This window comes from Corylus avellana, chromosome ca4, assembly GCF_901000735.1.
Source record: "Corylus avellana chromosome ca4, CavTom2PMs-1.0".
Lineage (NCBI taxonomy): Eukaryota > Viridiplantae > Streptophyta > Magnoliopsida > Fagales > Betulaceae > Corylus > Corylus avellana.
The window spans coordinates 12,056,511-12,071,270 of NC_081544.1; the positions used below are offsets into that span (position 1 = coordinate 12,056,511).

The 14,760-nt window shown below is 39.2% G+C and overlaps 1 protein-coding gene across 1 annotated transcript in view; it reads right to left on the reverse strand.

Moving 5' to 3' along the window:
* Positions 1 to 14,760, reverse strand: part of LOC132179464 (uncharacterized) — a 35,565-nt gene that overhangs the window by 9,438 nt on the left and 11,367 nt on the right. Inside the window, exons 5-6 of the mRNA XM_059592194.1 lie at positions 12,282 to 12,362; positions 4,088 to 4,180 (exon numbers count right to left, since the gene is read on the reverse strand). Of these exons, the coding sequence (XP_059448177.1) occupies positions 4,088 to 4,180; positions 12,282 to 12,362 (174 nt within the window). The remainder of the gene's footprint in view (positions 1 to 4,087; positions 4,181 to 12,281; positions 12,363 to 14,760) is intronic.

Below are 14,760 nucleotides of genomic sequence, written 5' to 3' on the forward strand. Positions count from 1 at the left end.
TACAATATGTTGAAAAATAAAAACTTAATCTCCATTAAAGTTCTCCCACAATCCTCAAAACTTCTATCATTCATTTACCTCTATAGACATTAGACACCATAAAAGACACAAAGGCACCATCTTCCACACAACAGCACTCAGAGTGCTGCTGACTATCCATCAACAACCATACAAATCAACTACTCGTCTAGGCATACCCAAGACAACACAAATCAAATGAAGAAAACATTCTTAATGGTACAAGCAACCTCACAATGAAGCAAAAGATGGTCCATGGACACCCCATTCCTTTCACACATACAACACCAACAACCACAATGACCGCCACTTCCGGAAATTGTCCATAATAAGGATCTTTCCTAGGCCTCAAACCAACCAAAAAGGCCACCCTCAATAAAACCTTAGTCTGCCAAACACTTTTCCAAGGAAAACAGAAACCATCATGACTACCCATGACACTGTAGAAGGATTTAATACCAAACAACCCTCTTTTGAAAGGCACCACAACTTGTCCTCCCCTTTCCCGTCTCATTCTCACTATATACAACACCATAAACAACAAGGAAAAGGCTACAACCTTCAAATCAAGAGCCACTCTAACAAAGTTCACATTCCACTGAATAGTACTTACTAGAAATTCCGCGTGAGTTGCCACAGAAGCAACCTTTGGGCAAGCAACACCAAATAAAACTGGAAAGGCTTCCTTGAGGGTTGTATCCCCACACCAAAGATCATGCCAGAATCTAACCTTTGGGCCATTTCCCACATCAAATCTAGTATGACTACAAAACTTCCCCCAACCTCTCATAATTTTCTTCTTTAAACCCGCCCACATGCCCCAATAGGCTCACTAGAACACCACCCTCCCCGTAAACTTTCATTTCGAGAGTCCACCATCACTATCCACCAATGCTCTCCCTCAAGCCCATAGCGCCAAAGCCATTTACTTAAGCGAGCAAGATTGAACCTCAGCAAGTTCCTATCCCCTAATCCTCCCACAGAGATTGGTGAACAAACCATAGACCATCTCACCAAGTGATATTTGAATTCTTCACCTAGCTCACCCTATGTAGAAATCACGTTGGAGCTTCTCAATACAGTTTGCAACACTCATAGGAAGAGGAAATAGGAGTGTGAAGTAAGTAGCTAAGTCGAATAAGCACATTAAGATCTAGAGTAGTTGTCTAGTGAAAACAGTTTTGAAAAAGAAAGACTTGTTCCACCACCTTCCTTTCACGCACTTCAAAATTTATGTCATTTCTTTCCCTACAAAGACACCACAAAAACAAATAAAACCATCTTCCACATTGTTGAACCTTGAAGACTACCACACCCCTTTTCCAACAGGCGAATAGATCTCTACTATTTTAGGCTTCTTTTTTTTTTGATTAATGAGAACTTCATTGAAAAAGCGTAAGGCGCCATGAAATACACGGGCCAAATACACAAGCTTTTACAAGCCCAAAACCCAAGAAACAGCAAACCCCAGCAAAAATCCTCCCAAACACCCTCCAAACCCAACAGAAACAACCAAGAAAGACCCCACAATCACACTAAAGACATCCAAAACCCACCTGAAGCCATACAACAAGGCGGCTCTACGCTCACAGGAACAATACAACAGACAAACCCCAACAAAAACCCTCCAAAAACACCCCCAAAACCCAACAGAAGCAACCAAGTAAGACCCCACAAACACCCCAAAGGCACAAAAAAATCACTTGAAACCCCACAAAAAGACATCCCCCATCCAACCCATGATCACCAACTACTACCTTCCCCTCCCCGAAATCGTCTTCGGTACGGAGAGGAGAGAAACAAACACTCAAAGAAGTCAGTTGCCAAGGAAGACTTACCAATAACCGACGAAGATGAACCACCGATGAGGTCTATTGCCAGAGACAACGGCGACCAGGCCAGAATCTAAATTGATAGAGACAACCACTCACGCCACCATCAAATTTGGAATCTCCGTTGGAGGCTGAGATCCCTCAACTATGGAATCTACCGATGGAGACTGAACAAAGGCTTCATTTGTGGTCACCGAAAGTAGAACCATCGCCGGCAAAGCAACCAGGAACATAACCACCACAAGTGAAACAAAAACAAGGTTGGACACGCTCGAGGCCCTACAACCCTTAACCAAACCCTAATAGACCCTGAACTTAGAGGAAAGGATCTGAGGCTTGAACTTGGACTTCTGTTTGGGCTTGTGAAGGGTAGCCCAACTCAGCCAATCACGCACCAAGGAAAAGCACCCAACATGCTTGGGCTTCAGAGAAAGCCCAAGTTCCTTCAAGACGTCCAAAAAGACCCCCAAAGCTCGAACCAACTCAGAATTCAAACTCACAAGCTGATCCTTCCACACCCAAGAAAAGTCAACAAACCCTTCTGCAAAACGATCCCTTCGACTACAACACCAACAAGGCACGCCACCTTCCCTCAAGCATTGGACCCATGTTGGGCGGTAGAGCCATACCCAAACCAGGCTCACCCTGCTTCCCAAACTTCTTCCACACCAGAGAGGAAACATCATATGGTGGAGACCCAACCGTGGTTTCAATAAAGGTCAAAACCTTTCTCATCTCCCCAACAACTCGGCTCCATCCCCTCCCTTCATGGCCCTCAGGGGACAAAAACCACCCACTCCGACCACCGACGGCGTAGATAGCCACTTCCAAGAAACAGTAGCCCCATCTCCACCTCTCCAGACAACGAGCACCTTCGACCCCTCTTGAGAGGAAATGACAAACTCGAACCTAGGATTGCACAACAACTCTTCCACCATCGAGCCAACCATGCGGAGCATTTGTAGCCCAAGACCACTACCATTAAAAATCTTAACCTTTTCTCCGGCCAGAGCTCAGACATACCTTCCACCACCAAAAAAATACAGGAATAAGCCTCCACGAAACACCGCTTCGCCATCCACAACCTTACGCGACAACCCCCAAGGAAGATCGCACCCAACACACCTCCATGCACCACTCACATCGTCGCTGGAGTGATAGGAGCAATCTTACTTCAGCCGAGTAGCCACTCAAAACAATGACAAAACACCAATAGGCCTCCAACTTCAGTTGAGAATGGCCCAAAATCCAATAATAAAACCGTGCGGGCTTAGCTCAAAGCAGACAATATCATACCACTTAGAACAGGGGTGTTACATAAAGGGACCTTACTCCGCCAAATACACTACCAAGGAAAGGGGGTGCTATCATGAGGTACAAGGACGTTATAGAAAGATCTAATGGTAAACATCCCTCTCTTGAAAGGGGCCCAACGAAGCTTGTCTTCCCCTCCTCGGCTCAATCTAAGAGAGTACAACAAGTTAAAGAACGAAACAAAGGCTTCCACCCAATCTTGAGCTACTCTGATAAAACTTACATTCCACCAATGAAAATTACTAGATAACTCCAAGTAAATTGCTGCGGAAGCATCCATAGCGCAAGCAATACTATACAAAACTGGGAAAGCTTCCTTAAGGGCCTAAAATGCCACACTATATGTCATGCCAGAATCTAATCTTGAAGCCATCTCCCACTTCAAATCCGGTATAACTAAAGAATTACCTCCAACCCGTCCTCATATTTTTCCATAAATTTATATTGAAGCTAGAAAAAGAATACAAGCTAGAAATGTACTAAATTGATTTCTATGATTGAAAAAGTTCTCCAATCCATGGATAGGGACAAAAGCATAAATATATTCTTTAGGGGGAAGAGAGCATACATTTTGTAGGGACCATCATTAATAAAATTTAAAAAATAAAAAAATCTTTCAAATTTTTGGATAAATTTCATCTTTAAAGGAAAGTATGGCTGCTAGGGGGGGCACATTCTTGCCTGCCACAGATATTAACCTTAAGATTCAGAAGCAATAGAAATCCCTAATTCAATTTGCTCAACTTGTTCAAGATCCTAAATGTTGATGACCTTAGTTTTTACATTTTTATCAAAGAAAATTTGATGTGTGCTTGTCGCTTTCAATAAAACTGGCTATTACTTATCAAAAAAAAAAAAATTTGATGTGTGCTTGTGAAGTAAGAAAATACCCTGAAAAGGAAGAGTATTGCAAACTGACTAACCTGGTCTATCAGATCCATATTTGTTATAGCCCAGCCTTTTTTCCTATATGCTTCACGAACTTCTTCACATGAATTACAACAATCCTCATCAGACTGCAAATGGGAGCAAGCGAGAAATTAGGAAACAACAAAGCAAATACAGAAAGAACTGACCTTTACAGATTGCTTAAATATGTTAGGGAATATTCTAATACAAATCAGCCAGAGATCAGTGCTACAGGAGAAAAAAGAATGGCAGGCGAGGATATTAAATGAGCAATTAACACAACATTTTAATTTTAGCATATTGTGTCTCCGTCCTCTTTGCACAAATTTAATGTAAGTACACTAGATTAAGTCTTTAAAAACAAGAACAATCAACAGAAGTTAGAACCCCATTGTGCAATGCATTTGAAATACAATGGTACTAATTTCCTAAAATTTTTATTTCATGAATAATACTATACAATGGTATTAATTTCCTAATGTTGCCATCCAAACAAAGAATACCACTCTCGACGGCGCCTTAACTTTTTCGAAATACTCTTCCAAGGGATATTTGACCTTACATTATTGGATACCTAATAATACGACTTAACGTCAAATGTTTTCCTTTGAAGATGGAATCCAGCAAATTGTATCCTCGCCTGCATGCCTTAGTGGGTGCCTTCTCACCTATGTCTCTTAATGCTCAGTTATCAATGGTAACATTCAATTCCACCACACTTCCTATATTGATATGTAATAAGAAATTTTATCAAGAAAAGAAGAAACTACGAGTATGTTTGTTAATGTGTTATGGGGAGTATTATTGTTGTTGATTTGAAAAGGTGTTTTGATTAGACGTAAAGGTGTAAACTCTTTTTAGAAGTTTTTTGTATTTTTTTTTTTTTTGATAAGTAATGTAGTATGTATCAAAAAAGCGCAAAGCGCCTCTAAGTACACAATAGAGTATACAAAGGAACCCAACCAAACACCCTAACAAACCAAAAACCCAGAAAAACCTCTAAGTACACAAGGAAGAATACAAGGAACCCAACCAAACACCCAAAAAAAACCCTAGTGCACCTCAGGGGGAATCCTAGTGCACCTCCGGGGGAAAGGAAAATGCATTTTTCGACCCCAAAAATCCCCGCCGACGCTGGCCCTTCACCAGAGAGATGGAGCAATCCAGATTTTTGAACTCCCTCATCCCCTTGGCCTTAGGGGCAGAAGCTTCAACCAAGGGCTCCCTCTTTTCAATGACGGAAAAAAGGTCCCGAAGTTTTTTGTCTTCACTTCCCCAAGACAACCCCACAACGGAAGCGAGGCTCATTGCATCAAGCACCCTATCGGAATAGCCCTCCTCCCCTTCCACCGAAGTATCAACCACAACCTCGGCAAGCAGGTCCTTGTTCTTATGCAACTGCTTTGAGACTTTTTCCTTCACCCTCCGAGTATACCATAGTTGGGACGTGGAAACAAAGGAATAAATGGGAGTACCACTCTCTGTCATGCGAGGAAAAGGACGGCTAAGACTCCTACCCATCTCAGCCACCCCATCGGAAAGGGAAGTAGTCGAGAGAGAAGTGCAAACCTGAGACGAGGGCAAAGAGGCAGCAGCAGGGGAATGAAGACCCAGCTCAGCCACCCCAAAGGTAGGCGAGACAATAGAACCTACATGAACCTCCACCGGCAAAGTGGGAGAGACTTCCGGAATAAGGTCATTTCCCTTAGAAGACAAGGAAGATTCCTTTAACACCACCGGAGAGGGAGAGACAGCTCTCGGACCAAAGAACCCACGACGAATCAAACCTTTCGCCGGAGAAGAAGGACGAACAACCTGAGTTTCCTCCCCCTCAGAAAAAGGAACCTCCCTATCCCTGCAAAGAGGGCTCGCCGAAAAGTCCACCTTCCAAGGAACAGAGAAGGCCTCTTTGAGAACAGAAAGACGCACCGAATCAGAAAGCTCTGAAGACACAGGCGCACCTAGGCGGGCTTCAAGCACCGAAGAAAAAGAATCCTCCCAGTCCCTGCGAAAAGGGCTCGCCAGTAAATCCTCTGCAGAAGGGACAGAAAAACTAGGATCTGACAACAGAGCAACGCCCTGAGAAGACCCATCACTGGCAAACCCAACCTTCTCGCCTAGAACTTGCACCGGAGAGAGAGAGAACTCCGCCGAGGAAGACCCATCGCTGGAATCCAAACCCGTGACTTGCAAACTCAAAGAAGACCTAGCCAACAGCTCCAAAACATCTTCAAAGACTAGAGGAAGCCCTGGAGAAGACACCAAGAGCGACGCAACAGCAGAAACAACCTTTGAAGGCAAAGAATTCGAGACAAATTCTGGATTTGAACCCAGCTCCGAACCTGGATCCAAGTTTTGACCCGACCCCGTTTTTGAAGACCGACCCGGAAGCGCAACCCAAAACAGAATTGGTTAGGCCCAAAATATGAACCCTTTTGCTCTTGCAATTGGGCTTCAAGGAAACCCCAGCATGGACCCAGTCCAACTTATGTTGGATTTGCCCTAAAAGCCTCAACAACCCACTAATACCGATGTTACCCTTTTTTGTGTTTTAGAAGAGTGTCTTGTGTTTTACGTTGTTTGTGAATGTATTTGTCTTGAGAACAAAAAACAAAAGCATTAATAAACATAGTCCAAGTACCCAGGGCACAAAAGGTTCGCCCTCCAAGATTGTTCCATCTTATAAGCTGGTCAAGTACAAGTGCTTTAGGATATCAGATGCAGCTGAAGGGGTAACTAAGCTGACCTAACTTCTTAAATAATCATAGATAGGAATGCTACATCTTAGCCCCACTTCATCAAAAAGAAAATTTCACGTTCACAACATGATGTTCTACTTTAATTAGTTCAAACCTATGGATAAAAGAACTCAAGAATATGCAGAGAATTAAATAAAAATTTTATTAGATAAAGCACTTAAAATGAAGGTCTCAGGCATCTGAAAGGAAAAACTAGGTGGAAAAGTCCAAAATATAAGTATATGAAAAGCATCTGCTATAAATAATTTAAATATATAATAAAACTCTAAAATTGGATTTTCCAAAAGCAGGAGAGGCCCACAAGAACCAAAACATAGAATGCTATGGTACAAGACAAATTATCTAGAATGGTAAGTTCAAAAGAAGATGATGAATTATTTTTCTTTAGCGTAAAAGGGGGAAGGGTGGGGAGGGGTGTAAGGTAAATAACTATGGATTGAAATATTGAAAAAGAAAAAAAACAAAAAACAAAAAAACAAAAAACAAAAACAAAAACAAAAAACAAAAACCAAAACAAAAACAAAACAAAACAAAAACAAAAACAAAAGCAAAACAAAAAAACAATAGCAAGAAGAAAAACTTAATTAGATAAATGTGGGAAAAGAAAAAGACAAAAACAAAGGGAAAGATATGGATGATTTCGCATAGGGTTCCAATCTGAATAGATGGAACCAGTTTGATAAAGGTGATTGTTGCCATCTCAAAATCTAAAGTATTCACGATTCATACCCACAAGAATGTCACTAATCCACAATATATATATATATATATATATATATACCAAAATCTAAAGTATTCATGATTCATACCCACAAGAATGTCACTAATCCACAAGCATTTTCTGGTTTGATGGTCCACATTGGTACCTACTCTATGGCACTGTTCTCTGCTTCAAAATTACATATAAAATCTAAAGTATTCACGAAGTGCCATATAGAAGGTATCAATGTGGACCATCAAACCAGAAAATGCTTGTGGATTAGTGACATTCTTGTGGGTATGAATCGTGAATACTTATATAATTTTGAAGCAGAGAACAGTGCTGCCATATAGTAGGTATCAATGTGGACCATCAAACCATAAAATGCTTGTGGATTAGTGACATTCTTGTGGGTATGAATCGTGAATACTTTAGATTTTATATATAATTTTGAAGCAGAGAACAGTGCCATATAGTAGGTACCAATGTGGACCATCAAACCAGAAAATGCTTGTGGATTAGTGACATTCTTGTGGGTATGAATCATGAATACTTTAGATTTTGGTATATATATATATATATAAGTAATGTTTATATCAAAAGCGCAGAGGGGCGCACCCAAGTATATAGGAAGTATACAAGAGAAAACGCCTAACTAGAAGAAGAGAAAAGAACAAGAAAATCAAGATAGCTAATCACTAAAGGAGCAAGCCAAGCTGTTGTCCAAGTGAAGAGCGTATAGAAGAAGAAGGCCGTGAGTTCCTCCAAAGATCTCTCCGAGTCCTCAAAGCATCTCGCATTTATTTCTAACCATAAACACCACACTAGGCATAAGGGAACCATCTTCCACACAACAGCGCTCCGGGATCGCCCACCCGCCCACCAACAAGCAACCAAGTCTGCCACCTTACTAGGCATAACCCATGACAATCCAAACCGGCTAAAGATAGCATTCCATAAAGAGCAAGCGATCTCACATAGGCCTGGAAAAACTTCCTTAAGACATGCTTCTCCACACCAAACATCACCCCATGAGGCCCAAAAATGTCAGCCAAATGCCAACCACCCCACTCAGAACCATACTTGGCTTCCACGACAATTCTCCACCAAGCCTCTCTCTCGTGTGCATAACGCCATAGCCACTTTCCTAACAAAGCCTGGTTGAACAGACTCAACTTCCTGATCCCTAGTCCTCCTTCAGAAATAGGAGCGCAAACTTTGTCCCAGTTAACCAAATGATATTTGAACTCATCATTTAAACCTCCCCATAGAAAGTCTCGTTGGAGTTTCTCTATACGCCTGGCCACCGAAGCAGGAATAGGGAAAAGGGACAAAAAATAAGTAGGAAGATTAGAGATGGTGCTCTTTATAAGAGTAACCCTACCTCCCTTAGAAAGATACAATCTTTTCCAACTTACCAACCTACGATCAATCTTTTCCAAAATATCATCCCAAATGGGTTTAGCCTTAAAGCAAGCGCCCAAGGGGAGCCCCAGATATTTTTTTTTTATAAGTAATAAACTGTTTTAATAAAAAGCGTAAAGGCGCCCCAAAGTACACTGGGAGTATACTATAGGATCACCTAACTAGAAGGAGAAAAACAAAAGAGAAAATCATCATAACTAATCGCAACTGGAAAGACATGCGCCATAGTCCAAAGATACAAAGTATGTAAGCAAGAGGCTAGAATGTCTTCCCAAGTCCCCTCCAAATCCTCAAAGCACCTATTATACATTTCCCTCCATATACACCAAAAGAAGCACGTAGGCACCAATTTCCAAACTGCGGCACTCCCACTCCTCCCTGAAGACCACCAACAAGCAAGCAAATCCGAGCCCCAGATATTTCAAAGGTAAAGAATCCGTCTCACAACCCAAAACACCAGCCAATTCTCCCATATTATCCACATCACCTACCGGGACCAAAGCTAATTTAGCCATGTTCACCTTTAAACCTGAAACAGCTTCAAAACAGACAAGTAAGGCTTTAATGGAACGAATTTGATCAATATTCACCCCATAGAAAACCAATGTATCATCTGCAAATAAAATGTGAGATATGTGAACCCTCTCAGATAAACTGGCTCCCACTGAAAAACCCGAGATAAGACCCCTTCTGATGGCAGCAGTAATCATCCTACAAAAGGCATACTCCAACATCTTCTATTGTTAGGGAGTTGGAGATTGCTCTTTTACAAGAGGAAATCAGTTGGAGACTATATATATATATATATATATATATATATATATATATAATAGCTTAAACCCATCCTAGAATAGCCTAAAATTGTGACATGTGCGTGAACCCATTTTCTTAAACGCTAAACCGTGCCTTTGATTACTGAACCGGTGATTTTTAAAACTGAACCATGAGTGAGTTTTTTCGCTTAGTTAAACTGTGCATTTTTGCTGAACATCATTAATGATTAGGTTTTTCCCACGACTCTAAATCTCACCCTCTAAAAATTCCCACCATCTCTGTGGCTGTGAGTTTAGGTTCTTTTAACGTGCGTTTAATCCCTGTCCAAAGCAAACACGCTCTCACTTTCAATAGGTTTTCTTCCTCCGCCAAACGTTACAAAATGCTTCCTCCACCAAAGCAAAACTGCCACTCAGACTTTCAGAGAGTTTTCATAGAAATCATTTTGACAATTTCTCTCTTTATGATTTTGTTCGATTCTTTTCGTTTTGATTGTAACTTAAACTTTCTGAAAAGATTTCTCTCTTTATGATTTTGTTCTATTCTTTTCGTTTTGCTAAGAAATGTTTAAACTTTCCGATTATTGCAACTTCTTAGAGGTGTTTATTTGTCTCTCTCTTATCTAATTCTCTCTTTGTGATTTTGTTCGACTCTATGCGGAAATCTTTATCAGCCCTCACTCTGACAAGGAATATATGGAGTTTATTCGGTCTGTGGTTTCTGTTTAATCAAGAAGGTTATGTTATACGCAGTTGCTGCAATCAGCAAGACCCATTCCAACGTCCCCTTCATCAACAAAGGTTTCAACTTTCACTCTTCCTTTATATTATAATCTTAACTATACTTACCCATGTTCTACTTAATACATGTTTCGTATTTGTTGCCAATTGAATGTGTCAAAACTTTTTTATTCTTTAATTTGGTTAATCTGGTCTATAATTCTTTGGTGGATTTTTTTTTTTTTTTTTTTTTTTTTTTTGGTTTGAGGAATTGTACTCTAGTATTTGTTTAATTTCTGCGGTTGTGGTTTTATGTGTGAATCTTATACAGATGGAGAATGTTGTACTGTATATGGACTTCGTTATTGGTGGGCTGTGATGGGTTGGTATAATGGTTGTGGTTGCTGATAATTCATCAAAAAATATAAAGAAATCATTTTTTGATAAGTAATAGTGTTTGATTTATGTGGTTCCATTTAAGAATATCCCATACATTTTAAGGGAGAGAATAAAAATGTATGTTAAGGTTTTATAATCTCTTATTCCCAGCCAACTCTTTCTCTCTCTTTCTTTTTCTTCTCTCGCTTTCTGTTCTGGGAGCCGACGCCACTCTATCGAAGGCATACTCCAACATCTGCAACTCCACAGCTCCAATCAGAACCCTCAAAGACCTCTCTCAGATCAAGTAAAGTGTTCTTTTCTTTTGTTTTCCTGAAAAAAGAAGCTCAATTTTCTGGGAAACAAATTCTGATCGTGTGTGTGCCTTTGCTAGGAAATTTTCACTTTGGGTCAGTTTCTCTCTCTTTCTGGGATTTTGGGGGATTAGTTTGATAAGGATGTTTTTGTTTGTAAATACTCAGTACCCAGCAACGAAAATTCATGTTCTTTTCTGTGTTTTTTTCTAGGTTTTTAGTGTTCATAGGAATTCAATTTCACGGAAAAAATGCTAATTCTGGAAAAGTAAGGTTTCAATATGCGAAAAGTACAGAATGTAACTCATTAGAGATGCAAATCTTTATGCACTTTCTTTTTACCCTGTGTTGTTATCTACAGCAAAAAGAAAGTTGTGGTTGTTTGAGTTTCAATTTATATTGTGTTTTATGGTTGTTTTTATGCCTTAGTCAGTATCTAAACCTTATGTTGCACTGATTGAAAGCGTTGGAGGGAAGGGAGAATGGGTTGATGTTGGTGTTGGTTTTTATGTTGGCTGCCTTCATTTAGAAGTTAGGACTTTTTTTTGCTTTTTTAAAAAAAAATTATGCAGCCAACAGTTTCTGATTTTTATTTTTTTTCTGATGGAGAGTGTCTATTATGTTCACGGACCTGAGGTATTTTGACAATGGAAATTAACCTGATCAGTTGAAAGGCCAACAAAGACACTTCTTCACCTTAGCTGTTTCTATAAATTAGGCATTCATTAGATTCATGTTATATATAAACTACCATTCTATTTATTGATTTTTTCTTCCTTCAACACCAGCTTCTATGTTTATTTATGTGTGATGTACAATTACATTGACAAAGTAGTGTTTGGTGCTGTTTGATGTCCAATATTTTGTTTATATTTAAATTGCTAAAGTTGTAACTTGAAAGTCTAAATGTTGTTTTAAAAAATCTATTTGGTTGCTATTTTCATCTTGCACCTTTCTTTCCTATACTTTTTTTTCCAATATTATTATTCTTTTTTTTTTTCTTAAATTTCTCAAGATGTTTCCTCGAAAAATTCTTTGAATTTAAATCATAATTAAAAAAATACCCGCACATGACGCGGGTTATATGCTAGTTAAAAGATAATGTAGCAACATAAGGGATACCAGATTATCAAATGTACCGTTTCTGCACCAAAACAAGAACCACAATATGCTTCATTATGTTCAAGCCTGCCACCATGTTTCTGTAAGGGCTTCTCAATCTGTTTAGAGAAAGAATAAACGTAAGAATCAGCAGATGAAAGCAAATATATGCAAAGAACAGTAAGGATTCTTTTTTTCCCCAATAAACTATTGTGTTGAGTGAAATAGTCACACCAAAAAAGATTATCATCCTTCACAGCTCAAGTTATGAAATAGAATGCAGCAAACATCATATGAAAAAGATAAACCAAATTAGAACTGTCTTCCTACTTAATATGATGACAACTGCCAATCCAATGCGAATCTATCATGCTTCTCCATTTTGTAGCAAACTGAGCAGGCAGCATGTCAACCACAGACAAGCCTAACAGCATAATAGGCTTCCAAACTAATCCTTCAAAAACAAAAACAAAAAAAAAGACATTTGCTCACTTTCTACTAAACTCCCACCCATATGTTGCCCCACCAATTCCTTATTTATATAATCCACTATAGAAGTAACTGATTCAGCAAGCTGCAAAGCACCTACATGTGCATGTTTTGCATCAGTCAAGATGAATTTTGTCAGCCTACACACTAGTGCTAACTATCTCTTAGGAGAACATCAAAAATCGAGGCCATTGGATTCCATAAGCAAGACCTTGAGCTAAGCTATGAGCCAAAACAGCAGCATTTAAGAATCCTAAAATATGAAGTTTAATACCATATCAGAAAGAGTTTGTCTAAGTAGTATTGCACCTTCAATATTTAATTCTAGCCTTTTGAGAATTTTATGTTATTTGATTTCACTATATGGCCTTCATCTACTTTTATGAGGAAAAGTCCACCATCTTTTAATATCCACTAATCTAATCTCTTATTCTCACCATCAATGAACTTAGTCGGTACACCTCTACATTCTTTCGTTATCCTAACAAGTTCAAGTTTGCTAATTACTTTGTACCCAAGTTTATGAAAAAATGTCACTCTAATTTAGCCACACTACTTTCTCAGCTTCCTTTTCAACAAAATTGTATAATTCAAAAGTAGTTGCTAGTTCTACACATTTGTCAAGCTTTGATTCATGCTCTTATCTCACATACTACAATCCCATCACATCAGCATCAAATTTCTTCTTTACACATGCTAGTACCCTTTATACATCAATTTTTTATGAATAATAATTTATTAAAGAAATATACAAGAGATACAGCCACCCTAAAGGTGTCTACAATCTAGAACCCTTTATACATAAATTGAAGTACATATTACTTTGATATAGGCACAATACCTTTTATCAGCTCTCTCTCTCTCTCTCTCTCTCTCTCCATGCCGCATTGATCCTCTTTAAAAAGATTTCCACAGTCAAGATCATTTCCAACACAGCTATCTAAACAAAGGACAAAAGAAAAAGGCAACTTTTTGAAGCACTACATACCAGATATTTTTCCTAGGGAAGAAACCACCATACACTCAATGCATCATTATAAGAGCTAATGTCAAAATTACCATGGCTGATTAAACTCAACTTGTCCTACCTTCTCCACCTCTAAATCAAATAGAGTGGCAACCTATTTGAGTTCCCATTCCTGAACTGCGAATGGAATTCTAATAAAACAAAGCAATTGGCGCTTTCTTTTTTCTTTCTTTTTTTGACGAGGAACCCCTTCAAGGCAGTGCTACTTTGTGTACCCACCCCTGTCGGGTAAACCTCAAACTCGTGTAAGGCACTTCCTTCACACAGAACAGGTAATACTTCGGTTTCGCCAGTAGGCTAGCCCCAAGAAATTGTTCGCACCCAAGGGAATTCAAACCTTAGACTTGATGGAAATGCCTCAATAATGACAAACACGCCAGAGTACAATACTTTTTTAGCAACTACTCCAGACAACACATCATTGCTAAAAATGCAATTGAGCACCATTCCGTATGACAAACTTCACACAAGCAGAGAAGAACTTACGACCACACCTTCTACCTTCCTAGCCCGACCCATGAAAACCCAGAGGTAGCAAATTCTCCCCAAAATGCATTGAGGCCTCATAACAACAAAAGTACACTGGACTCAAAGTTCCCAATATGTCAATCCAGTAACACATATCCAAAGATGAATGATCTCCTATGCATAGAGCCATAACAATTTTCGTTAGGAAGCTTCATTAGAAGTACTATGCTATCTTAATCCCAAGCCTCTTTCGTTGCCCCAAGGGCCTTGATTTTGATAATAAAAAACATCAACAGCAACAAGCAATTTCAATCCAGACAACAACGGTTCATCTTCCATAGTTTTTTTTTATTATTATTATTATTTGAATAAATGCATTGACAAGAAGGTTGAGATTTTACCCATTGAGGTTATAGATGAGAAAAATGTTTTAAGATAACTTAGCTATGAAAAATAAAGATCTGAGGAAAACAACATTACGAAAGAGTGTCAAAAGAGTGTTTTGATTATTAAAGTCAAAGGTCAAAAACAGG